General features: G+C 40.5%; 1 protein-coding gene across 4 annotated transcripts in view; it reads right to left on the bottom strand.

The window, feature by feature from the left end:
• GPC6 (glypican 6) overlaps positions 1-27,013 on the bottom strand; it is a 939,262-nt gene that overhangs the window by 67,820 nt on the left and 844,429 nt on the right. For all 4 annotated transcript variants that reach the window (XM_087895494.1, XM_087895493.1, XM_034417402.3 and 1 more), the window contains exon 5: positions 3,462-3,592. In XM_087895494.1, coding sequence (XP_087751620.1) covers positions 3,462-3,592 — 131 coding nt within the window. The remainder of the gene's footprint in view (positions 1-3,461; positions 3,593-27,013) is intronic.

The raw sequence follows: 27,013 nt of genomic DNA on the forward strand, positions 1-27,013 counted from the left end.
TTCATTTTCTGACTGGATACTGAAAACCTAGCCTATGTTACAAAGCTTGAAACATTTGAACGAGTAGATTTTTTTTTTTACTTGCTATGCAAAACTTCAGTGGATTTATTTGTTAAAGGTCATCAATCAACCGATGAAATCCAGCAGGTTCTGCCAGGTTCTGGAGAACTGGTAGCAGAAATTTTGAGTAGTTCAGAGAACCGGCAAATGCCACCTCTGGCTGGCCCCAGAGTGAGGTGGGAATGGAGATTTTGCAATATCCTTCCCCCAGGAGTGGGGAGGGAATGGGGATTTTGGAGTATCCTTCCCCCAGGAGTGGGGTGGGAATGGAGATTTTGCAATATCCTTCCCCCAGGAGTGCGGAGGGAATGGGGATTTTGCAGTATCCTTCCCCTGCATGCCCACCAAGCCACACCACACCACACTACGCCCACTAAGCCACGTCTACAGAACCGGCAGTAAAAAAAAAAATTGAATTTCACCACTGCAACCAATATACTGTAATTTTAGAAATTTCAGTTAGCATTATCTAAATCTGAAGTGCAAGCTCCTATCTGCTGCATCAGATAGGCCTTGGTTCATGAATGCCATGTTTGAATGGTTCTGGTTTGGTTTTCAATTGACAGATAGGCTGAACAATAACTTTACAGTTTGCCAATTGTTGTTTTCAGCATCAATTATCTGAGATGGACTGTCTGAAAGACCATGCTGCAATCTCCTGAAATTCTTTGGCTTTGTTCTTTTTAAGTCTATGCACCTGTTGCTAGTCTCACTAGGAGTGGTGCAGTGGCCTAGAGGTAGAGCTCTCACAATCAGGAGGCTATGAGTTCAATCCTAGGTAGAGGCACATATTTCTCTCTCTGGGCACACTGAGAATATATCTGCTGAACAAAACTCTGCATTGGCGACAGGAATGGCATCCGGCTAGTAAACACTCAGCTCGATTCAGTTGCCCAGACTCCACCCTGCAAGGGATTATGGGGCTGTTAAACGAAGACGATGACCTGTTGCTAGTCTCATTGTTCAGCAGATTTGTTCTGGAACTTCACAACTGCCCCATTTTCCATGGAAATGCAGTCTTTTTAGTAACAACTGCCTATTAAATAACCCATTTTATAATACTGTATGGGAATACATTTCTCTGACAAACTCAGTGATTGAGGCCTTTTTCTTTTTAATGAACACGCTCTGCTTCCTAAATAGAACAGAACTGAACTAAGAAGTATTCAGGATAAAGCCAGACAAGCTGCCATTGGTATAATCCCTACTTTTTTGGTCAAAAAAGGCATTTACATCAATAAAGGAAAAATCATAATATATGTCCTGAGAGTCACGAAACTATGGAATACAAAAGAAGGGCAATGATAGAATAGTGGAGAAATCTTCCAACTCCGATGTGTTGCAACGAAATATTAATATTCCATAGAAAGAAGGAATCACATATGATTGATTATGAATGGATGAGGATTATGATTTATCATAAAACTTCACCATAATTTATGATACAGTTAGGTGAGTCTGGGGGCCTTGAAATTAGGAGGAAGTTAAGAAAATTGTTGCTACTTATTGTTAAATCAGAGACTCTACCAAGATGTCACAAACTACAGTTGGCTATACTGAGATCAGGTAGGGCTGGAGATATATGGATCTAGGTGAATAATTTCTCTCATTTTAAAATCATGTTTGATATTAAAAGCCTGTGACACTGGCTTATATGAGTGACCCTGTCATGAGCTTGTCAGAAGTTTTGCCAAGAAAATAATTTGTGAGTAAATGAAGAGATAAGGTATCTGTGCTCCTAGATCAAATGATACAGATGGAAAAAATGTTGGCTGAAATGGTGGGAAGCAGTGGGAACTTTGCGACAAAGTGACCAGGTCATCTTGAGCTCCATTCAAGATTCTATAAGAAATGAAACCGAAGCACAGCCATATATACTAGTTTTCATGGAAGCCAATATTAATAAGCTTAGAGAAGTACTAGGTGGGAACCTATGGATAAAAATCCTAGGTCAGAAGGCCCAAAGATGACTTCTAAACAGCATGCTTTCTTTTTTGTAGCAATAACAATAGCACTTAGACTTATATACAGCTTCATAGTGCTTTATAGCCCCCTCTAAGCAGTTCACACAGTCGGCATATTACCCCCCAACAATCTGGGTCCTCATTTTACCGGCCTCGGAAGGATGGAAGGCTGAGTCAACCTTGAGTCGATCAAGCTCGAACTGCTGGCAGTCAGCAGAATTAGCCTGCAATACTGCATTCTAACCACTGTGCCACCACAGCTCTTATAGAGGATATATTTTCACGTGGAGCCTTCATCTTATTGCTAAGGCAGGGTGAAGCTGGATTAAGGTGATTTGCCAACAAAATGATGCTTTCCACAGGAAATCAATAAACAAACTTCCCTGCAAACAATACATGTTTCATAGAGCTCCAGTTGGGCTCCTTTCTATATGCCTGGAGACTCTGGCTTCTATGGCCATTTATACCTTTACTGTGACATCTTTTTTTTTCTAAAAAGAGAGCCAGTTTAGTGTAGTGGTTAAGACTCCAGGCTACAAACCAGGAGACAGTGAGTTCTAGTCTAGCCTTAGGCAGGAAAGCCAAATTGATCTTGGGGTAGTGTCTTTCTCTCTCTCTCTCAGCCTAGAAAGAAGGCACTTCCAAAAATGCATTGCCAAGCACACTGTAGGGATTAATCTAAGCAGTCACTGAGAATCAAAAACTGACTCAAAGGCACAAATGAACAAATGAATAAACTTTTCTAGCACACCTGCAGGGTGTCATGGAGTTGAATCATAATCTGTGATTGTAAAGCATTGCTCAACAGAGGAATAGACTTCCTTGAAAAATCTCCTTTGTGATATTTGGACTAAAGTTGGAAAAGTTTCTGTTGAGGATGATTTAGCAGTGGATTCCTTGGCCAGGGTGCTAGTTGGTCTACTGTATATGTGATGACAAAACAAACGCCATCACGCTGCTGAACAAATAATTCCCTCAACACTGTCAAACTATTTACTAAGTCTGCACTACTATTAATCTTGTCATTGTTCCTATCACCCATCTCCTCCCACCTATGACTGTATGACTGTAACCTTGTTGCTGGTATCCTTATGATTTATATTGACTGTTTCCTAATATGATTTGATTGCTTATTTGTACCCTATGACTATCATTAAGTGTTGTACCTTATGATTCTTGACGAACGTATCTTTTCTTTTTATGTGCACTGAGAGCGTATGCACCAAGACAAATTCCTTGTGTGTCCGATCACACTTGGCCAATAAAGAATTCTATTCTATTCTAATACCAACTTTATACTCTGTGATTCTATGAAAGTAATTGTGGTCCTAGAAATGTACATAGACGGTTTTCAATTGTCAAGAAAAAGGAACATGAATGCAATATAGCCTTCTAGTTTGCTATCTATTCCAAACATTTAATAGCAAAAATTGATACCTTTCCAGTCACATGCACACTGTTTTCTTGCATGTTCATAATGGCTTCAGAAATTTTGACATCAATGGGATCCATAACTGACTCAATGTTGAATGGTCCCTCTAGTCTGTCTGCTACCAAAAGCATGGCATCTGTTAAAGAACAAATGAGTCGGTCATTACATAATCAGTAACTGTGGAACTTCACACGTTATGATTAATCTTGCAATTATCTCAGGGCAAAGTAATGAAAACAAGCTAGTCTCTTATTTGCTGTACAGAATTCACAGAATGCTTGAATGAATGAATGAATGAAGCAGATTTTTAACAGGTCCTCATAGTGCAATCTTGGCTCCAAAAATTTGCATTGCTGTAACTATATTTCAGGTGTTTCATCCTAAATGTATTGCAGGTGTATCTGAATTACATTGAAGGCATGTTTTTCAGTTGGTTGCCTACTCTTAAAATATAGTTGCGGGATGACTGTCTTCAGTGTGGACTCTCAGTCTCTGTGTGTAACAGGTGTGTTGTACATTAAAGTTGGATGGCCCATGGCAGTTGTGAAAATCCATGGACACTCAGCAGACATCAGGACTGCCTGCCCTGCTGTGTCTCACTTTCCACTTTTCTTCTGAATCACCACTGTTGTGATCGTGTGGTTGATCAGGAGAGTTAATTTCTTACGCAATTATTCCCTCCATTCTTTGTTAACATCACTTGAGAGAAATGAGAATAAATTTCCTTTTCCCATCCAATAAGTGCAGCTGTTCAAATGAGTGTTTCTCCATTGCTATTCAGGACAAATGATTCTGACAAACAGCCTCTTTGATCAAAAGAACCATGGATGGGGATAGGCAGGGGTGGGCTGCTGGGGGTTCGCAGGGGTTCGGGAGAACCTCTAGCTAAGATTCTGTGCAGTTTGGAAAACCCCCAAATCCCACTCCTGGCTGGGCCCATCCACCCTGCCCCTCCCTTCCCTGGAGTCCCCACGCGGCCCGTTTTGGGTGCAGGTAAGTACAGAGCATGTGCAGAGGCTTGGGGAGAGTGAAAAATGGGCCTACCAGAGGTTCAGGGAGCTCCAGAGGTCCTCCGGAGGCTGGAGAGGCCATTTTCACCCTCATGGAGGCTCAAGTAAAACCTCTGGAGCCCGGGAAGGGTAAAAATGCCACCCTACCATGATGCAGGAGGCCAACTAGGCGATGCCCACCATGGCCACACCCACCCAGCAGCTGGGCAGAGAACCCCTTGCTAAAATTTTTGAAGCCTGGTTTTAGGCAGACTAAGAAAAGCCAATAATCAATCTTTTTTGTGTGTGTAGCCCCAAAGTTCCATAACTTTGTACCCTATCCCCCGATACAAAAATTCCCGATATATAGGAAAGCTCCAGCTAAGGAATAAGAAGCAGCTTAAAAGTTTTCTCCCCTAAAGCCATCTGCTGTCATCGGTACATAAGAAAAAAAAAAAAAGACAACTGAGAGTTGACAAACTGAATGAATTAAGAATGCACGTTCTACTTTTTCATGCAGCAAAGACAAAAGATCCTTTTGTCATGACACCTGAAACAGATAATTTGCTCAATAATTCATTCATAGATTTATCCATCATACACATGAAACCTGATAGAAATGAACCCTTGGTGGATAAGTCTAGAGTTTTGCACAAGACACTGAAAACTTCAACTTGACGTAGCAGGATCTTGTAATTAAAGCAGCTGTTCTCTCTAAGCCCAAGGACTCCATTTCCTTGCAATACAAAATGGGATAAATATTGGATTCTTGCCATGATGTACAGGTACAAGCCAAGTTTGATGCTTTGGGCTTTTTACAAAATGCAGCTTGATGTCGGAAGATACATTTTATGATACCACGGGGGCTACATAAGCTCATTTGTCTAATTACGCACAACATTCTCTGGGTGTGTAATACGAGGATGATGAAGTACCCATATTGTCCTTGTTACAGTATACCTCTGACAATCTGAACCACTGCCAGCTTATCCATCAACTTACTTAGTATTCTGGACCTTACGAGTGTTCCTTTACCCCAGCACAGAATTATTTTGCCCCCCACCTCTCGGAACAGACTGATAAACAGAATGATAAATTCTGGGTCAAAGACTTGGTTAGTTAATCAGTCTTTTCAATCAACTGGCAGATATCTGAGGGCTCAGAACTAGATTTAGCATGACCATGTGCACACGGCCTGTAAAAAAGGAAATCATAATTTAAAATCAAAATTTTGTTGAAATTTCTTTTTGTATCTTTGCATAAAATATTTTGACTGGAATTAGTAGAATTTTATAGCTGAGGGGTCTTTGGTGTACTCTCAGCTTGGTTTTCTTGCAGACATTTCATTATCCAAGTTTGGTAACATCATCAATGCTAGTGTAGCTAATGGATCGTTTTTTCCTGTGTTCCCCTTCCCTGCTTTTTCTAGTTTAGTTTTCATTACCAATAGGTCAAGGGTGAAATCCAGCAGGTTCTGACAGGTTCTGGAGAACCAGTAGCGGAAATTTTGAGTAGTTCGGAGAACCAGGAAATGCCACCTCTGGCTGGCCTCAGAATAGGATTGGAATGGAGATTTTGCAATATCCTTCCCCCAGGAGTGGAGAGGGAATGGGGATTTTGCAGTATCCTTCCCCTGCCATGCCCACCAAGCCACACTACTCCCACCAAGCCACGCCCACAGAACCAGTAGTAAAAAAAGTTGGATTTCACCACTGCAATAGATCATGAAATGATACTTCTTCTTTTAAAAAAAAAACTGTTGTAATGCCTCACAACAGTACTGTTTATATCCCAGGAGAATAAGAGAAATTCCAGTGAGCAGGCATACTCACTAGCTGGCATGCCATCTTGTAGTCTGTTTGGATTTGTAAATGGGAAAGAAAAGCAGATGTCGTCAGGGTAATGATGATTTAAAGCTGACCAGCCAATGTAAGGCTAATGCAACTGTAAAGCTGATGAAATGTAAGGCTGATGCAATGAGAATGAATCAGCATTGGTATAGCCAGTTTAAGACTCTGAAGGGGTCCACACAAGTCTTTTACCACTTTAAGAGGTGTTTATATAAAGGCAGCCATGAGAGGGCGTATCTCTCTCTCTCTTCGTGTTTATCTCTCCTTGTGTCTGGTACTCATTGCTGAGTTCTCCATGTAGAGTTAAAAAGAAGATTGATTGCTTGTAAGATATTTGCCAGCCTCGTATATTTCTGTATATATCTTGTATATAAACCACTGTTAAATGTCTAAGCCTTTGTGTACTGTGTTTTGCTCCTGGGTTGTCTCCTAATAGTAGTCATGCTGCAAACCCTCTGACAGATGCTTTGCATGATTTCTTAAACTTTTATTCAGCGATTAGTTACTTCTGGATTTCTAGAACCTTTGACTAGCACAGAGACATAGGAAGATCAACTCTACGTAGGGTTCATTTGTTTATCCAGCCAATTATTTTGCTTCACTTATTCCAGTGAAGCTAAGAATAGAAGACCCCTTCTTCTTTCCATTGTTGTCTTCAGAACATTTTTGATAAGTTAACTTGAAGCAGAGACATTCTCAAGTGTCCTTCTGTTCATCCCTGCTGACCTGGGATTTGAAGTTTGGCGTTGCTTTCATTATTTCACTGCTGGGGAGCCAGTCACTGTTTCTAGATTGTTCACACCTCTATGCAAACTTCAGTGAGGTCTTAACCATAAATCAGTAAATCATTCTACACAGTAAATAATCTAAACTGAATCACATTGACATCTTAGATAAGCTCAGTGAAATCTTATGAGATCTTGCACAAGATAGTCAAGATGCTAAACCACTGAAATAAGATTTGTGATCTCATGAAACTTCAGTGATTTTACATATATTTTCTACTATTAATTTTTTTTTTTAGGTGTCCATAAGTAAGTTTGGGAGTTGAATTCTGATTCTGATATAGACAGGATAATGACTTGGAACATCTTCTAGCATCAGCTAGTCATTACTCAAGTAATAAAAACACTGTCCTCATTAATATTATTTCAACACAAGGATGATTGGATGACTTTAGAAGGTGCTGTGTGTTTGCACCTAACTGTTGTGGTTTGCCAGCAGCCTGCGGAGCTGGCAGTGGAGTCAGACAGTGAGGAGGCTGGGGAGAAACATGGACCAGTCCTGGAGTCTGGGGAAGGCCCAGACGAAGGCTCTGTGTCGGAAGCAGAGATAGGGCCAGGGCCATCTGGGAGTGATGCACGGACTCCGGAGCCCCCAGAGTCAGACAGCAGAGACTCAGAGGAACAGGAGGAGCCTGTTCCTAGTGCGCGCATGTGCAGAGCTGCCAGAAGGCAAGAGCAGCTAAAGCAAAAGGGACGACTTGGGAGTAAGGCCAGGAGATGATTGGCCCCTCCCATAAGGCACTTGGGGCTTTTTGCAGGAAAGCAACATTGCTAACTCTGTTTCCAGTCGGCATCTCTTGTTTGTTTCTGAACTCCGTGGAGCTTTGCCAAGTAAGGCCTTTGGCAGGGTGTCAAAGAAGATAAAGGTTGGTGATTATCCCAAAGGACTTCTTCCAAAGGACTTGTTTTGCAACTAATTGGGACTCAGCTGGGAATGAACGTAATTCTCAGATGTTACAATAAGTTTGTTTGGGACTAATTGTGTCTTGTAATAACTCAGTAAGACTAGGTCACAACACTAACCTTGGTATCTAACCCTGGCAGCATCTTTTTGTACAGTATGTGATTGTGTGACTCCATATTTCCTTCAACTCATCCTCAGCTCATGAATGACAGAGGAATATAACATCCTTAGCCCTACTGGCGTTAACGTAATGTTTTTTCCTTTAAGCTAGCAGCAGCCAATGGCAGCCAAAGGCTAGGGTAAAAACTGCCAACTTTTGCCACCCTTATGTCAGAGGTAAAGTTAGATGAGGATCAGTGCGGTGCCTATTGGCTATTTCTGGGAAATGTTATTTCTTTCATCTCCTTTGCATCTCCTTTCTCCTCCAGTCTCTGATTTGCCATCATTTTGCTGCTGTGTTCCCAAAGAGCCGTGCGATGCCAGGATAGGAAATGCTTAGTTGGCAATACTGTAAGTCTATAGCGATGCCGGCTTCATGCTAAACTGAATGTGATAATGACAGAACCAGCTCCCATCTCAGAGCAAAGAGGATTCTTCTTTTTTTTAAAAAAGTTTTTTATTAATAATTCAAAATTAAAAACATTGGACAAAGATATAACACCACTGGTCCCAAACATCTTCCAACACTTTAAACATAATATATTAATGATAATATACTAATATATTCCTTAAACCTTATACGTTATTTAAACACAATATAATAATAATAATTTATACCTTATTTCTACACAATTATACATATCTATATATATATAGATATGTATCTATCCATACAATTCACATACACATTTATATATAATAACGTATATATTTCTAGTTTAACACTACACATTTGTCTCGGCTATCCTCCTTTTATCTAACCATTTGTAGAATTTTGTCCAGATTTTATAATATGATGTTTTGCTTTTATCCTTGAGTTCCAAGGTGAGTCTATCCATTTCTGCGCAGTTGAAAATTTTTGGTAGTATTTCCTCTTCAGTTGGGGTATCTTTCTCTTTCCACTTCTGAGCAAAAGCTATCCGTGCAGCTGTAAGTATATGCAGTAGTAGATAATTTGACTTCTGTATTTATTAACAAAATTTCTTCCAACCAATTCTTTATTAGATTCCAATATTTTTTTGCCTTTGGGCATTCCCACCACATATGGTAGAAATTCCCCGGGGCCAGAGTGGGGTGGGAATGGAGATTTTGCAATATCCTTCCTCCAGGAGGGGAGGGAATGAAGATTTTGCAATATCCTCCCCCTAACACGCCCAGCAAGCCATGCCCACAGAACCTGTAAGGAAAAAATGTGGATTTCACCTCTGTTGCAAAGAGTATATATATTAAAGATCTTTAAACAAGACAGTAGATGAAACAATTTTTTTCTTTTTTGTAAGGTAACGTTACTATTTCTTCATCACAATAATTTATGTATTACCCTTTTCTTTTGTAAAATGTTTACATCTTATTGGTCTCAAAAGCAGCTTTTTCTTTCTTTCCTGATTATCTTTTGAGCAGAAATTTATCTCGGCTCTTTTTCTGAGTCCCCCATGTATGGCAAGACAGACTGGTATCTTTCAGGCAAATTAGAAAATTAATAAAAGCAAATTAATATGTGTTCTGGCCCAAATCCAAACTGAACTCCCATGTGAAAGCGTTAGGCATATGCTTAGCTTGACAAGCAAAATTAATAAGATGGGGACTGTAACCCTATGCACCATTACTTGGGAGAAACTGTAATTGATCTCAGCAGGATTTTTTAAATAGATTTTCATCTGCTTGTTTTGCTAAAATTATGTTCACCTTTGGCCATAACCAGCTATACCTTACGGGTTTAAAGGTGATTGCAAATAGGCCACTGTTCCACAATATTTTTTTTATCTGCAGTGATATTTTGGATGGAATGTAACAAGAACTAATAATTTAATGAAATTGCTCTAATGATGGGCTTCTGCAATATGGTTTAGAGAAAGGTAACACCTGAATTAAATTGATTCATGGGAAGTCATTCCTAATAAATATAATGTTAGCTTTGTCTGAATGATATCAAAAACTCTGCTTTTTAAAACATAAATTGAAAACCCTGTAACTTTTAGTGTACCTTTTTTTGGTTTGAAAAAGGAAAATATGAACAGCACAAATATTTCTCCCTTTTCGCTTATTGAACTACTGACTCAACATTTGGTTTTATTTTTATCTTACAGGAATCCAAAGTTGTTAATGGGACTGTGTCATCCCTTTTTTAAAGGGCATGTTATTTAGATATAGAAGCTATCATTTACAGCAGACCAGGGGTGAAATCCAGCAGGTTCTGACAGGTTCTGGAGAACCGGTAGCAGAAATTTTGAGTAGTTTGGAGAACTGGCAAATGGCACCTCTGGCTGGCCCCAGGGTGGGGTGGGAATGGAGATTTTGCAATATCCTTCCCCCAGGAGTGGTGAGGGAATGGAGATTTTGCAGTATCCTTTCCCTGGAGTGGGGTGGGAATGGAGATTTTGCAATATCCTTCCCCTGCCATGCCCAAGCCACGCCCACCAAGCCACGCCCACAGAACCGGTAGTAAAAAATTTTGGATTTCACCACTGCAGCAGACCATTATTCACAGGAAATGGCTGCTGCACAACTGCCTTTAGATCAAGGGTCCCCAACCCCCCCCCCCGGGCCACAGCCTGATAGCAGGCCATGGCCTATTGGGAACCGAGCCACGCAAGTGGTGGGCAAGCGCAGAAGCATGAAAAGCTACATTTGAGCAAGCGATGCTCGCAAAATCAATGCTCTCTTTCCCCCCCACCCCACTTGTGGCCCCTGGTGGCGCAGCAGACTAAAGCACTGTTATTAACATCAGCTTCCTGCAATTACTGCAAGTTCGAATCTCGCCAGGCTCAAGGTTGACTCAGCCTTCCATCCTTTCTAAGGTAGGTAAAATGAGGACCCGGATTGTGGGGGCAATAAGGTGACTTTGTATAAATATACAAAAGTATGAAGGCTATTGCTTAACGCATTGTAAGCCGCCCTGAGTCTCTGGAGAAAGGTGGCATATAAATAAATAAAAAAAAACTTGTGTGAGTGTCAACGTGGGCACTCGTGAGCCTTGATGCTGCAGCACGAGGTGCTACTCATGTGAACCTTGAAGCAGGGGCATGAGGCCCCACTTGCGTGAGCATCACTGTGAATGTCATGGGTGCTCGCACACACGCACATGTACACACACATGTGCTTACCCCTCCCACAAAAATCATCCCCTTATTCCTCCCCCCTCCCCCTCACTCAAGGATGCCAACCAGGAAAGGTTGGGGGAACTCTGACTTAGATCATTTCATTTTGAATGGTGTGAGACTTGTTATTTGTTTAATGCCCCCCACAATCATTCCTGCCATGAAGTTCAACCTGCTAAAGAATATCAGGAGTGTACGCCTAGAGTTTATATTCTCAGAGGTGTCACCCAAGGCATGAAAGTCATATCAGTTGCCCAACTAAAGTCAGCAAGGATCTATATTGGGCAGCAACAAAACAGGAAGATGCTGGAGACGGAAGATCACTTTAGCGACAATGGCAAAGATGTCAACTTAAAACAATAGGAAACCCCTCCTGCATTTTAACCAATGAAATCATATGGATAGAAAATATAAAACCATCGATGGCACAGTGCTCTCATCGTTGGATGGCACTCAACATGGTACTGAGGAAGAGTCGAGGGCCTTTCAGAATATTAATTGTGTTTATGACGTAGCTAGACATTGGAATGTTTGGTTCTTGATATTACCACACAGGAAAAGAAAACCTAAAGCTGTGAAGATAGAATTTTCATTTCATTTTCATTTTATTTGATTTATATACCACCCTATTCCTGAAGGACTCAGGGCGGTGAACAGGCACAAGATAAAACACATAGAATACAAAAATTTAAGAGCAGAAGTAAAATCGAATTAAATCAATTTAGCCCAAGACAAATTTAAAACCCCAGGTTAAGAACAAATTAAAATTTACATTAAAAAGAGAATGGGAGAAGTTAGGCCAGACCAGCCTGGTGAAATAAAAAGGTCTTGAGAGCACGGCGGAAGGTGCGTAGATCCGGGATCCTCCGTATCTCCGGGGGGAGCTCATTCCAGATAGTAGGTGCCCCCACAGAGAAGGCTCTCCCCCTGGGGGCCGCCAGCCAACATTGTTTGGCTGACGGCACCCGGAGGAGTCCCTCTCTGTGAGAGCATACCAGCCGGTGGGAGGCCGTTTGCAGCAGCAGGCGGTCCCATAAATAACCAGGCTGTAAGCCATGGAGCGCTCTAAAGGTGGTAACCAAAACCTTGAAGTGCACCCGGAAGATCACCGGGAGCCAGTGCAGCTTGCGCAGGAGAGGTGTTACATGGGAGCGCCATGTTGCTCCCATAACCACCTGCGCGGCCGCACTCTGTGCCAGTTGGAGCCTCCGGGTGCTCCTCAAGGGGAGCCCCAAGTAGAATTACCGATAAAGGAGAATATTTGTACCTCAGGGTTGAAATGAGGGGTTGGTCCCTAGTGCTCTCTGAGCTTATCAAAGAGGTTGTAGAAAAAAATGCTTTTAAAAGTAAAAAAAAAGTTGGCCACTCCCACCCAGTCACATTACCCCCTCCCCCACCAAGCCACGCCCACAGAACCGGTAGTAACAAATTTTACATTTCACTACTGGTTTAAGGTAGTACAACCATTTTCAAGAAATCTCAGACATAATCTCTGTATGATTTCATCACACACACACACACACAAAATTATAGACAGAAATAAAGGAGTAAAATATGGCAGAGATGACAAAAACTGGACAGGAATGAAAACGATCCAAACCCACAACATCAGATGGGATTTCAATCATCCCTGTCAAAGGCCTGAGGAAGAGGCAAGTCTTTAAGGGTCTTCAAAACATTATTTCAAGACCTGAGATCTGGATTTGATAGTTACAAAACTTCATAGACTCTTAAAGTTTCTACAGAGGTAGGCACTGAATATATCTGTTCATATTAAACAGGGCTGAGAAAAGGCTTCTCTGAGACTAAAGCAGCTGATTGATTGATTGATTGATTGATGAATTTGTATCTCATTTTTCTTCTGTGGCGTTCAGAAAAGCATACTTAGAAATAGCTAGCTATTTCTTATCAAAGAAAGGAAAAGGGAACTATATACAGTATATACAGTATAAAATTTTAAATGCATCAACATAAAATCAAATATGACTGCAACTAAAATGGAGATTTCACGAGCTTGCCATTAAATGATTTGCAGATATAGAGTGGGAAAAAAACTCCAGCATTCCCCCCCCTCCCACAGAAGCAATCAAGAAAGCAAGATTCATCCAGAGGTGACTACAAAAAATGTTGGTTAAAGATTTAACAGCTCTTTCTGATTCTGCTTTGCATGCTAAATTTCAGTGCTTTGTTTGGGTGAACTTTCCTCCAATTTCCAAATTAGCAATGAAGATTGCCAAGAATACAGCTGATTATGCAAGCCGAAGAGTGATTCAAAAATTACTCCACTCCTTTCCAAGCCAATCCATTCTTTTGTTGTTGTTGTTAGTTGCGAAGTTGTGTCTGACCCATTGGGACCCCATGGACAACGTTCCTCCAGGCCTTCCTGTCTTTTACCATTCCCCGGAGTCCATTTAAGCTCACGCCTGCAGCTTCAGTGACTCCATCCAGCCACTTCATTCTCTGTCATCCCTTTCTTCTTTTGCCCTCAATCAAACTATATTTTTCAACCCCAACAATGCTAAGATGCATGGACTTTAACCAATGCTGGCTAGGGAATTCTGTGGGTTGAAGTCAACACAACTTTCACATTGCTGAGGTTGAAAAACACTGCCCTAAAGCATACAGTATGTTCCATTTAGCCAGATATTTAATGAATGCCTTTGCTTTAGCACAATCTATTCAGAACCAATGGGGAATTTAAGTTCTGTTCTATTCTGCTAGTTGAAAACATAGTGTAGTTGCACACCAGCTATTGGTCAATCATTGCGTGCCTAAGCAGATGTTGTTTCATTTTATCTGTATTCTCTCGATAATTCAACTCTAATACCAGTACATCTATTGTCTTATAATGTTTTAATTTTTTTCCAGACTAACTTAAATAAGAATCTTCATAGACATTTAAATAAAAATAAGGGTGCCAACTATTCCTGCAGCAGATTAAGTAGATGGTTAACCTGTGATTTTCCCCCACCATAGCAAATTTGCCAAGTGAAAAACAATGGATCAAAGCCATCGCTTGTTTTTATTTGGGCTGCTTCCCTGGCCTTTCAGTGACCTTTACAAACACACAACGCACAACAGAACCTGCTTGCCTCAAAGCAAAGCAGCTGGTGGAGGACAATTGGACCCCCTTGGTGCTTCAGAGGAGTCTTTGCTGCTTTGCTTCTAGCACCAAGATGGATTGGACGGTTTCTGTAACCAACATAAGAGGACAGTAACAACACTCTTCTTGCAAAGACATACAGCTTTTCCCCTCCACGAATGTTATTAAAATTATCATGATATAAAATACAAAGGAAACTAAAGATAATAAGAAAATGGGGAAGGAAAAGAAAGGGGAAAGGGGGAAAGAAAATAAAAGCATTGACTTCCAATTTTTTCTCAGTGCAGTAAAGTATAAAATAGAATTACAGCTTCAGGTTTTTACTTCCCCAACTTGACAAGTACTAGCCATTTCTATAAGAACGAACTAGATTAATCAGCAAAATCCAAAGTCAAGAGTTCATTTTTTTTCTTATGAGCACAAAGTCCAGAAATGGTTTCCAAGTAGAGACAAAACTGGATATGTTCTTTTCTCCAATTTAAACAGCCAAGTTTTGCCATCTCTGCTACCTCTATCACTTTTTCCATCCATTCTTCTGTTGTGGGGATTGATGTATGCAAAGACATACAGCCTTAAAGGTAAAGGTTTCCTTCTCACATATGTGCTAGCTGTTCCCGACTCTAGGGGGTGGTGCTCATCTCCGTTTCAAAGCCAAAGAACCAACGCTGTCCAAAAACATCTCCATGGTCATGTGCCCAGCATGACTAAATGCCAAAGGCACACGGAATACTGTTACCTTCCCACCAAAGGTGGTCCCTATTTTTCTACTTGCATTTTTTACGTGCTTTCGAACTGCTAGGTTGGCAGAAGCTGGGACAAGTCACGGGAGCTCACCCCATTACATGGCACTAGAGATTTGAACCACTGAACTGCTGATCTTTCAATTGACAAGCTCAGTGTCTTAGCTACTGAGCCACCGTGTCCCCTGCATATAGCCTTAAGGTTGCATAATTGAGATTTAGACGTCATTATGGTGATTTAGACATCTTTGAAAAAAGAAGGTGCAGTGTCACTAACATAAAAGATATTGAAAGATGTCTTCACTACCGGAAGCTGCCAAAATACTAATTAAATGCCGTCCCTACTTTTCTTTTATCTTCCTAGTCTTTATGCATAGTTAGTGCCTCTAATTCTCCACCTACAGAACAATATTTTTTATATAAACTTGACCATAATTCAGAAATGGCTGCTTTGTAATACATTTGTTTTTAAAGGTACCACAAAACTTTTTGTTGTTTTTGCTGCAAAAGACTAACACATTGAGTTTCAAACATAGTTTTCTCATATATATAAGGGATATCCTTTTTTCCCTCATATTTTTGATGCCAAGCTGATTAATGATGTGGTTATATCAATCCTTTAATATTATAGTATGCATTTGCACTTCTAATTAAGTTTGCATAATAAATACAAATAAATTTCAAAAGTAAGATGTGTAATCTATTTGAAAGTGATTAACCCAAAATCAGCAAAAATATCACGTCCCCACATTGATTTGAAAAGAGTAATGAATTCCAATTTAGTACAGCAGTCAATTACCCAGTTCCTCATTTACTAGTTTAATTATATATGAAATCTGTTGGTGGATGAAATACATGGGCATAATATAAAAAGACAATAACAACTCATTTTATTTGTTTAAAAAATTGTCTTTTATGTAAGCTTCATCCCTGACGAGTTCATGTCATTTTCTTGGCTACAGTATGGATATGGGGCATCACTGCTTTTTTCTGGAATATTTCTCCAACTCCCAACCTAACCTGATGCCCAGCTTCTTTTGCATACATTCTTCCCAGTGGTAGCTTTTCAAAAATGCTGCTTCTCCACAGAGATGGTTTTGGGGAGACATCTTTGGCCAAAGAATAATATTTGTGTGTGGATTTTTGACTAGAGAATGATAAGTGCTAATTGCCTCTATTGCTTTTATCCATGCCAATACAGAGATAAATGCCAATTCCTTTTAACAGCTATACGTGCAGCCACCGAAATTAATTAGAAAAAGGAGAAATTACATTACAGCAGAATGGAAGATAATTATATTACAAGGAAATAAAATCCAATATTAAAAGAAAGCCATGACAAATTAATAACAGAGAAGAAAGCAAAACCTTTACTCCTATTAAGGAATATTTAAATCTGGCCATGCAAGAACTTGATCCTACTATACCCTAAACATGTCATTTTGTCTTTTTACTATAGAAAGCTGGTAGATGATGCTCCATTTTCTCTGCACTTAACATTCACCTTTTGCTCTTGCATAATGAAGCGTCATTGCTTTTAGATGATACACTGCAGGGGTAGGATTCAGCCAGTTTGGACAGGTTCGGGTGAACTGGATGTTAATTTTAATCTGTTTCACCAAACCAGTTGTTTCAAGGACTGGCTGACACTGCCCACCCCTCCCCTCCCCTCCCCGGAGTCTCCACGCAGCCCGTTTTGGATGCCAGGTAAATGCAGGGTGTGTGTGGAGGCTCTGGGAGGGTGAAAAACAGGCCTACCAGAAGTCCGGAAACGGGCCTGTTTCTCGCCTCCGGAGGGGCTCCGGTGCCTGTGGGAGGCCATTTTTGGTTTCCTGGAGGTGCGAGGAAAGCCTCCGGAGCCTGGAGAGGGCAAAAACACCTCCCCCGGCCATGGTGCAGGAAGCTGAGTAGGCCACGCCCCCACGCCCACACCCACCAGTTGCTAAAATTTTTCAATCTCACCCCGATACACTGACATAGTTTATCTGACTGCATCAGATTACTTCATCAAAAACTAAGACATGTTGAAAATAATTATTCTGATCCTTCCGTAAAGAAGCATTTCCTGCTTGAGTTTTTTTTTTTAAGCTGCTTCGTATCTCCTTTTCAGAAAATCTTTGCAACTAGCAGAGAAGGTTACCTCATGCCTAAATTCTCTGTGCCTACTTTCAGTCCAATTTTAAAACAACACAGATGCAGAGACTGCTGTAGCTCCTTTTCTGAACCCAATGTGCCTCGGTGTTCCCTGCCAATTCCCTACAACCAATATTTCTCTGATCTTTTTTGTACCTTTGAGTAGATATCCCACTTGCAGAAATCATATCTGAACTTTTTTCCTAAAATTTTATCGGCTTCACATAATCCTTCATCACAAATCAATGTTCTAAGCACAGTTTTTATTCGTCTTGCTTCTTTTATTGTTTCACAAAGGTTTTTTTCCCCTGTGTCTGCTTCTTTTCGGGTTGAAAAGGGCTTACAGAATTTTTTTTCCCCCTGGTATAATATTACTCTTATTTTGGTATGAATTCTTAATGTTTTCTTCAAGATCATTTGTACAGCGAAAGTTTTATGCACAAATCTGTGTTCCCATGACCTACTTATCATGGCTACCTTTCACAATAATTTACTTGGTTCGGGAGTTCACACAACATACTGAATCGTAATCTACCCACGGGAGTTGATGGTTTGTACACCGTATTGCATTAAATTGTAATTGTACTGTGCACAAACACAGCCCCAACACTTCAGACTCAATCCATGAACCTTTCAAGTATATCTGAGAAAGATTCCTGAAAAAGACCCCTGGAGTGCTTTTGATAATCAGCAGGCAACTGACACATTTTGCTGAGAACTGACTTACTTTTAACTCCAGCATTCTCGAACAGTCAAAGAAAACATTTGAAGTCTCACGGAAGCACACCACCTTGTGAAAACGTACATAGGACTGCCAATATGACTCTCCCCTTCCTTCTCTTCCTCAGGGCTACACAATACAATTTGGAAACAAGAAAGATCCCTGCCTTTAATATTATCTCTTTGACAATTCCCCATGTTCCTCCTTCAATCTCCTTGAAGGGCCAATAATGCCGAAAGGTTTTTCTTTGTAAGTCTCCCTGAGGCAACCCAAAATAACAGAATAATAGAGTTGGATGGGACCTTGGAGGTCTTCTAATCCAGCCCTCTGCTCAGGCAGGAAATCCTGTACCATTTCAGACAAATGGCTGTCCAATATTTATTGCATGCCCCTTACAGATCTCTTAGGAATGGGGTGAAGTCAACAGTAAACAGTCCAAGGTTAAAGTTATGGGAGTTTGGGGATGTAACTACAGAGTCAGGTAGTGCATTCCAGGCATTGACCACTCTGTTACTGAAGTCGTATTTTCTGCAATCGAGTTTGGAGCGGTTTACCTTGAGTTTGTATTTATTGTGCGCTCGTATATTATTGTGGTTGAAGCTGAAGTAGTCATTGACAGGTAGGATATTGTAGCAGATAATTTTGTGTACTACGCTTAGGTTAGACCTTAGGCAGTGTAGTTCTAGGTTGTCCAAGCCCAAAATTTCAAGCCTGGTGGCATAAGGTACTCTGTTGTGAGTAGAGGATTGAAGTACTCTTATTGTGAAATACATCTGGACTCTCTCAATTGTATTAATATCCGATATACAGTGTGGATTCCAGGCAGAGGAGCTGTATTCGAGAATTGGTCTAGCAAAGGTTTTGTACGCCCTAGTTTGCAGTACAATATTACCGGAGAAGAAGCTTCGCAAGATTAGGTTGACAACTCTTAATGCCTTTTTGGCAATGCTGTTAAAGTGAGCTCTGGCGCTTACATAGTTTGAGATGAGTATTCCAACATCCTTGCCAGAGTATCTTCTTAAAAACTAATTTAAAAAATTAAATTAAAAAAAAAATCTTCTTAAAAACTTCCAGTTTGGAGCATTCACAACTTCTGGAGGCAAGTTGTTCCACTGATTAATTGTTCTAACTGTTGGGAAATTTCTCCCTAGGTTGCTTTTCTCCTTGATTAGCTTCCATCCATTGCTTCTTGTTGTACATCATTAGAGGAATTTGCAACACAGCTGCACCCACATCTATAGTCATCAAGGCCAGAGAATTGCAGTATTAGTTGGGATGGAAAAGCCCTTAATAATTCTTGGTAATAATATTTGGTTCAAGCCAGTGGTCGGTTCAGCAATTTAGAGAAAGCAGTCCCAGTGCTATTGTCTAACCATTGCATATGCACATCCAATGAAGTGAAGTTTACCATCTCTCTGACTGAGATCCAGTAGCTTTCACCAATCTCCTTTTCTAGAACATGGAGCAGTAGAGAACATGTAAAAAAGAGAATCTGTTTTATTGTCTTCTGCATGATGCCCTGCTGCTAAATCCCTCTTTAATCCCTTGATCCACATATATTGTGGGGAATGGGAAAATCCCCGAGGCCGCAGACAAACTCTAGTTTAAAATATTGTTGGACAGCTACCCAAATATTTATATTTCATTAGCATCTCACTTGCATTTTCCTTCAGATTTGATGGTGAAGTTGTTTTCTAAAGGTGGGTAAGTGAGAAGGTTACCAGATATTTCCCAGAAAAGACTGTTGGCTTGCTTTCATGACTGTCTGATTCTCAACTCCACTTCAGTGTTTCTGGGAAGTGTGGAAAAAAGTAGCTAAAGGAGGCGGTTTAGAATAATAAATATGCAGAAAAAGGATAATGGAGATCATGCACTGTGCTAGGAAGGAAATTAGGGAAAGGTACAAGCCATACATGCCCCCTCAGTGCAGAGGAACAGCAGGAAGCATCCCACGGTGGGGTGCTGGGGTTTCACAAGGGTTTGGGAGAACCTCTAGCTAAGATCCTTTGCAGTTCGGAGAACCCCAAATTCCACTCCTGGCTGGCCCTGCCCCACCCACCCCGCCCCTCCCAGGAGTCCCCACGTGGCCTGTTTTGGATGCATGTAAGTGCAGGGTGCACGCGGAGGCTCAGGGAGGGTGAAAAACAGCCTCCAGAGGGCCTCCAGAGGGAGGCTGTTTTCGCCCTCCTGGAGGCTCGAGGAAAGCCTCAAGAGCCCGGGGAGGGCAAAAACACCCCCCTGCCATTGTGCAGGAGGCTGACTAGGCCACGCCCACCAGGGGTACAAGGAGGGCTCAGCTATGCAGTCTTTAAGAAGCAGGTTTACTTGCTGGTCTCTGTACCAAAGATGCTGCTATTTCTCACAGCTTAATTAGAGCCAATGGTTGAACTCCTGACTTGACACAAAAAGTTTTATTTCTTTTTATTTATAAACTATTTTGATAGATTTTTCACTTCCTTGCGCATTTAGTGCACTGAACATATATTGAGTAAACCTGAGATTTTTACAGAGACATAATGGATAAATTTGATATTTTTCAGACTTTAGGATTTATATATATATATAAAAATCATGTTCTTTCTAATCTTATTATGAAGGACTGTGAGGACTCTAATAAGTCTTTGAAAACCATTCTGCACGGATCCAATTTATGTGATATGATAATCAGCAACATGGAGAGGAGATGCCATGGAGATGTTCAAAATGTGGAACCTGCCAAAGAAAAGACCACAGCCCTAATTCAGAGCCACCAACACGAAGGGAAGTGCAGGTAGAACCAAAAAGTCAGCAACCCCCATCTGGATGGGCAAATCTGCCCATTGTGTTTTATTCAATAGCAAATTCTTTCCATCTTACTTTAAATAAGAGCCTAGTGGCGCAGTGGACTAAGTGCTGTTAAAGTAGCATTTAGCTGCCAGCTGCCTGCAATTACTGCAAGTTCAAATCTCACCAGGCTCAAGGTTGACTCAGTCTTCCATCCTTTCAAGGTAGGTAAAATGAGGACCCGGATTGTGGGGGCAATAAACTGATTTTGTATAAAAAAGAACACCGCTTATGGGGCCCTGAAAGCCCTACTAAGCAGGTATATACAAAAGTATGAAGGCTATTGCTTAAAAGCATTGTAAGCTGCCCTGAGTCTCCAGAGAAGGGCAGCATATAAATTGAACTAAGAAAGAAAGAAAGAAAGAAAGAAAGAAAGAAAGAAAGAAAGAAAGTTGGCAAATTCTTTTAAGCCACAATAAATTCTTAAGATCTCTGCTGGACCATGGCATACATTTTTTTTCTTTAAAGAAGAAAGATGAACTGTGAAAATAAGACTTTTCTTCTAAGTCCCCAAGCACTAACAGGGACAAGGTACTGGTCAATCAGGATTCCTTAACGGAAGACAGTTCTGTGACAGGTTAAGGGTTCTCGTGGGGAAATAGAACTCTTTCTGTTTAGAAGTGTTTGCTGCAGAGGTGGGTTTCAGCAGGTTCTGACCAGTTCTGGAGAACCGGTAGCAGAAATTTTGAGTAGTTCAGAGAACTGGTAGTAAAAATTCTGACTGGCCCCGCCCCCATCTATTCTCTGTCTCCCAAGTCCCAGCTGATTGGGAGGAAATGGGGATTTTGCAATATCCTTCCCCTGGAGTGGAGTGGGAATGGAGATTTTTCAGTATCCTTCCCCTGCCACGCCCACCAAGCCACACCCACCAAGCCACACCCACAGAACCAGTAGTAAAAAAATTTGAAACCCACCACTGGTTTGCTGGTCATATATTGAAAATCAGTAGAGGCTTATTGTTGACAGTAAGAGTTGAGCATGCATAGCATGAATGTATCAATTACATAAGTGAATAAAGGAGTGGAAATACATTAAATGTGTGTTCCCTCTTTTATGCATGGCACTGCATGCACCCAAGGGAGGCAGAGTTCAGTAAAAGTCCATTCTGTTTTACTTTGTCCTGAATATGGCAAGATCCCAAGCTCTTTCCCCCAAAAAATCTATTTAAAAATATCATCTATTTTCATCTGCAACTTTCTCAACATGTGGAGAGTTTTTTTTATTTCTCTCCCACAATTTCCTATACTGAAAGCACAGGAAATGCTAATGCAAATTCCCCCCAAGTCATTTTAACATAGATTGCCTGATTTCAGTTCTTTGTTATGTAAATGGGAAAAAACATTATCTTTTGTAAACATCTTTCAAAAACTCGTGTTCTTTTTCAGATTTTGAGCAAGTAGAACTGTACATTTTTGACAGGAGTAAGACAGCTATTATCAGCGCTATCATCCAGTCAAAATTTGCATATACCTTTTTTTTTTTTTTGGCCACTGCTGGGTGGAAAGGAGAACGCAATAGCCGCCTGTGCACAATTAGGATGCAAAATGGCAGACTCATCACTTAGGAAGATGACAGGCAGTTTCAACTTGCATGGATTCTTTCTGTTCAGTAGAAGTTTACAGTTGCGGTTACTCAGCCATCCCATAGATGGGATAAAACTAGATATGGAGGGCAGGGAAGATCAAGAAACAGGTAAAATAAAGATTTCATTCTTTATTGTTATAATATAGAGGAACTGACCCTTGAAAGACCGTCAGAGTTTTTCTTTATTCCATCTTGTATCAAACAAAATCAGGATGGAGTTTGAGCTTCTTTCTCATGCTTTCATTTTTCTCCAGCCTGAGTAATTTTTCCCAAACTGCTCCCTCCTCCTTTCATGGTTTACTCATCTTTTCCCCATTCCTAAGATCAGGCCTATATTCTTCACAAATTCTGAGTTCCTCCATTAAAAAACAAAATAAATCCCACCAGAGTAAATAAAGTTGTTCCTAAGCTCCACCACAAGTTTTGTGCAGTTTTTCAGGAGGGAAATCATTATGAGTGAAAGTAACATATCTAATGCAGAACATCAATGAAGAGTCTCAGTCATCTACAGTGTGTAGATTCTACACAGAATTGTCTAGAAGTTGAGTCATGGCAGTTGCTGGTTTGAAACATTTCGCTGCTTAAGCAAGTAGCTTCTTCAGACACTCTTTGACAAAGTGACAAAATTAGTGGACCAGAGTAATGCTGTCGATATAATTTACTTGGACTTCAGTAAGGCATTTGATAAAGTAGACCATAACCTACTACTAGATAAAGTAGAAAAATGTGGGTTAGACAGCATCACCACTAGATGAATTTGAAACTGGCTGACCAACTGCACTCAAAATGTAGTCCAAAATGTAGTCCTTCCCTACATGGAGGGAAGTATGCAGTGGGGTATCTCAAGGCTCTGTTTTAGGCCCAGTACTCTTCAACATCTTTATTAATGACTTGAACAAGGGGATAAATGGGGAACTTATCAAATTTGCAGATGACACCAAACTGGTAGGAATAGCTAACATTCCAGAAGATAGGCTCAAGATACAGAAGGATCTTGACAGACTTGAACATTGGGCGCTATCTAACAAAATGAAATTCAATGGTGAAAAAAGTAAGGTTCTACATTTGGGCAAGAAAAACAAAATGCACAGGTACAGTATATGTGGTACTTTTCTCAATAGTAGTAACTGTGAGAGGGATCTTGGAGTCCTAGTGGACAACCATTTAAATATGAGCCAGCAGTGTGCAGCAGCTGCCAAAAAAGCCAACACAGTTCTAGGCTGCTTAAACAGAGGGATAGAATCAAGATTACGTGAAGTGTTAATACCACTTTTTAATTCCTTGGTAAGGCCACACTTGGAATATTGCATTCACTTTTGGTTGCCATGATGTAAAAAAGATGTTGAGACTCTAGAAAGAGTGCAGAGAAGAGCAACAAAGATGATTAGGGGACTGGAGACTAAAGCATATGAAGAACAGTTGCAGGAACTGGGTATGTCTAGTTTGATGAAGAGAAGGACTAGGGGAGACATGATAGCAGTGTTCCAATATCTCAGGGGTTGCCACAAAGAAGAGGGAGTCAAACTATTCTCCGAAGCACCTGAGGGTAGAACAAGAAGCAATGGGTGGTAACTAATCAAGGAGAGAAGCAACTTAGTATTAAGGATAAATTTCCTGACAGTTAAACAATTCATCAGTGGAACAGCTTGCCTCCAGAAGTTGTGAATGTTCCAACACTGGAAAGTTTTTGGATAACCATTTGTCTGAAGTGGTGTAGGGTTTCCTGCCTAAGTAGAGGGTTGGACTAGAATACCTCCAAGGTCCCTTCAAACTCTGTTATTCTATTCTATTCTATTCTATTGGTTTTAACTGACTTGACTAACTGAAGAACCTACTTGGATAAGAAATGAAATATTTCGAACCAACAAGAAAAGAAGCTTAGTTCCCATAACTCAATTTCCAGATATCTTAAGTGCAGAGAGTTAAGTGGCATGATTTCTGGATAAATTATTTCCAGACTGGAAATCTCATGAATACTTGTTTTTCTTTCTGGCTTCTATGAATAGTGAGTGATTGAAAAAAAAGAGATATTACTCTTTAAGTTCTCATATCTCATTCCATTTCATTATTGCTTCTGGCAATAATTTGGGATATGTACATACTGTAGGTACTGCCTGAGAAAATGAGATTGGTGGGGAAACAAACTCAGACTGCTGTTTTTGAAAGAAGCCACATATTTCCCTTAATATGTAATTTACTTAGATTACCGGGGATACAAAGAAGAAAGGATTCTTTTTGAAGAATCAAAAATTTACAGTCCAGTTCCAAAAGCATTTAGGAAGCATAGTTTTATATGGATGTTTCATATTGTTTCACCAATTTCATGAACATAAACTGAATTAGTTTCAGCTTTGAGCTCCTCCAAATCAATCCTACTTTATATGTAAGTGGAACAGTGGTGGGTTTTAAATTTTTTTACTACCGGTTCTGTGAGCGTGGCTTGGTGGGCATGGCGTGGCTTGGTGGCCGTGGCTTGGTGAGCATGGCAGGGGAAGAATACTGTAAAATCTCCATTCCCTCCCCAATCCAGGGGTACGTTACTGCAAAATCCCCATTTCCTCCTGATCAGCTGGGACTTGGGAGGCAGAGAATACATGGGGCGGGGCCAGTCAGAATTTTTACTACCAGTTCTCCGAACTACTCAAAATTTCTGCTACTGGTTCTCCAGAACTGGTCAGAACCTGCTGAAACCCACCTCTGAGGTGGACCTAAACAATTTAATTTCATACATGGTTTATCATGTAATGTCACTCAGAATCATGATGAGAAGTTGAAAGTGACATGTTGCTCAACTAAGAATCATATAATTGGAAGGCTGAAGGGACCTTGGTGGTCTTCTAGTCCAACCTCCTATCCAAGGCAAGAGATCTTATTCCATCCAAGACAAATGGTTGTCTAATACTTTTTGTAAAAATCTCCAGCGATGGAGCCCACACAACTGTGGGAGGCAAGCTGTTCCACTGATTAATTGCCTTCACTATCAAGAAATTTCTCCTTAGTTCCAGGTAGGATCTCCCTCTGATGAGTTTCACCCATTACTTCTTCTTCTGCCCCAGGTGCCATGGAAAATAAATCAACCCCCTCTTCCAGTACTTTCAAGTATTGGAAGACAGCTATCATAGCACCCCTAAACCTTCTCTTCATTAAACTAAATACAATTACCATGTTTCCCCAAAAATAAGACCCTGTCTTATATTTTTTTGAACCCTGAAATAAGCGCTTGGCCTTATTTCCATGCACTCAAAAGCCCGATTGGGCTTATTATCAGGGGATGCCTTATTTTGGGGAAACAGGGTAGTTCCCTCAACTGTTCTTTGTACAGTTTACTCTCCAGACCCTTAGCATCTTTATTGCTATTCTCCGCATTCTTTCTAGGGCCTCAGCATCATTTTTGTATTGTGGTGATCAGAACTGAACTTAGAATTCCAAGTGTGGCCTCACTAGTTCATTATATAGCAGTACTATCACCTATTCCATGATACCTTGACAGAAAGCAGATTGCCTATGCATAAAACCTCTTCTGCTATCCTGTAACCCTAATAAATGGTGCAAAAATGAGATAGATTATTTTTTTATTGGTGCTAGGATATGGCCTGGATCAGTGGTGGGTTGCCCCTGGTTTGGACCGGTTCGCAAGAACTGGTAGTAAAACATCCAGGGTGGAGGCCCCGCCCACCACCCTGGATGTCGTCACCGGCATGTGCAGAAGCAAGGCGTGTGATCCCATTGCGAACTGGTAGTAAAGGTAAGTAGAACCCACCCCTGGCCTGGATGCAATCCTATTCTTTTTGTCCACATTATGTTTTCTTAGGCTGGTTTAATTAATGAGAGTTACAAATACCAGTGTTGTAGTTTTAATCAAGCTAAACAGCTTTTGCATTGATGGAAATTATTTGGTCAACTTGATAAAAGTTTGGTACAAACTGAAAAACTCTTCCTGTAGGATACAAAAAGGAAAAATAGAAAATAAGATGTAATAAAGTGTATATAATACAGGGTTTATTAAGCATGCATTACCTCAGTAACTACAGCCATATTTATCCTTCAGGTGTTAAGAAAAAAAAAAAAGACACAAAGACACAGAAGAAAAAAGAGGACCAAGCCACAATTGGAGTAGATTTTTCATGAATTGATTATCTGCCTAAAGAAAACTTCATTTCGCAAAGTGCCTTATCTTAGGAGAAAAGATGAAAGGGACTTTGGAGTGAGGAAAGGAAAACGAACTTTTTGGGGAGGGTCTTCAAGAGATTCTTTTCGATTTACCTCTCTTTCATTGCAAATATTTTCTCTTGAGAATACATAGCAGGGCTGTAAAGTCAGTACAATTCGAGAAATATACATATGCCCAAAGAAAAATAAACTCTGAATGAACAGAAAGGCAGTGAAGATGATTTTGTTCATACTGTTAATGCCAGCTTAGTGGGATCTTTGTAATCTACAGAGCACATAACAAAATTCCTTTTGTAATAGTGACATCTGTACTGAAGAGCAGAAATAATGATAATACATTCCGTGATATTTCTGCCCAAGGGATTTATTCTCTTGATCTTCCTTTCTCGCTACATCTCTACATTGTTGAGCCACTGGTACTTAACACATTACACCTTTTGCATTGTTTATATGCAGAGGTTATGCTAATTTGGGGGAATCTGAAAAAAAAAATGATAG

Source organism: Pantherophis guttatus, chromosome 5 (assembly GCF_059756535.1).
Source record: "Pantherophis guttatus breed Tessera chromosome 5, ASM5975653v1, whole genome shotgun sequence".
Classification (NCBI taxonomy): Eukaryota; Metazoa; Chordata; class Lepidosauria; order Squamata; family Colubridae; genus Pantherophis; species Pantherophis guttatus.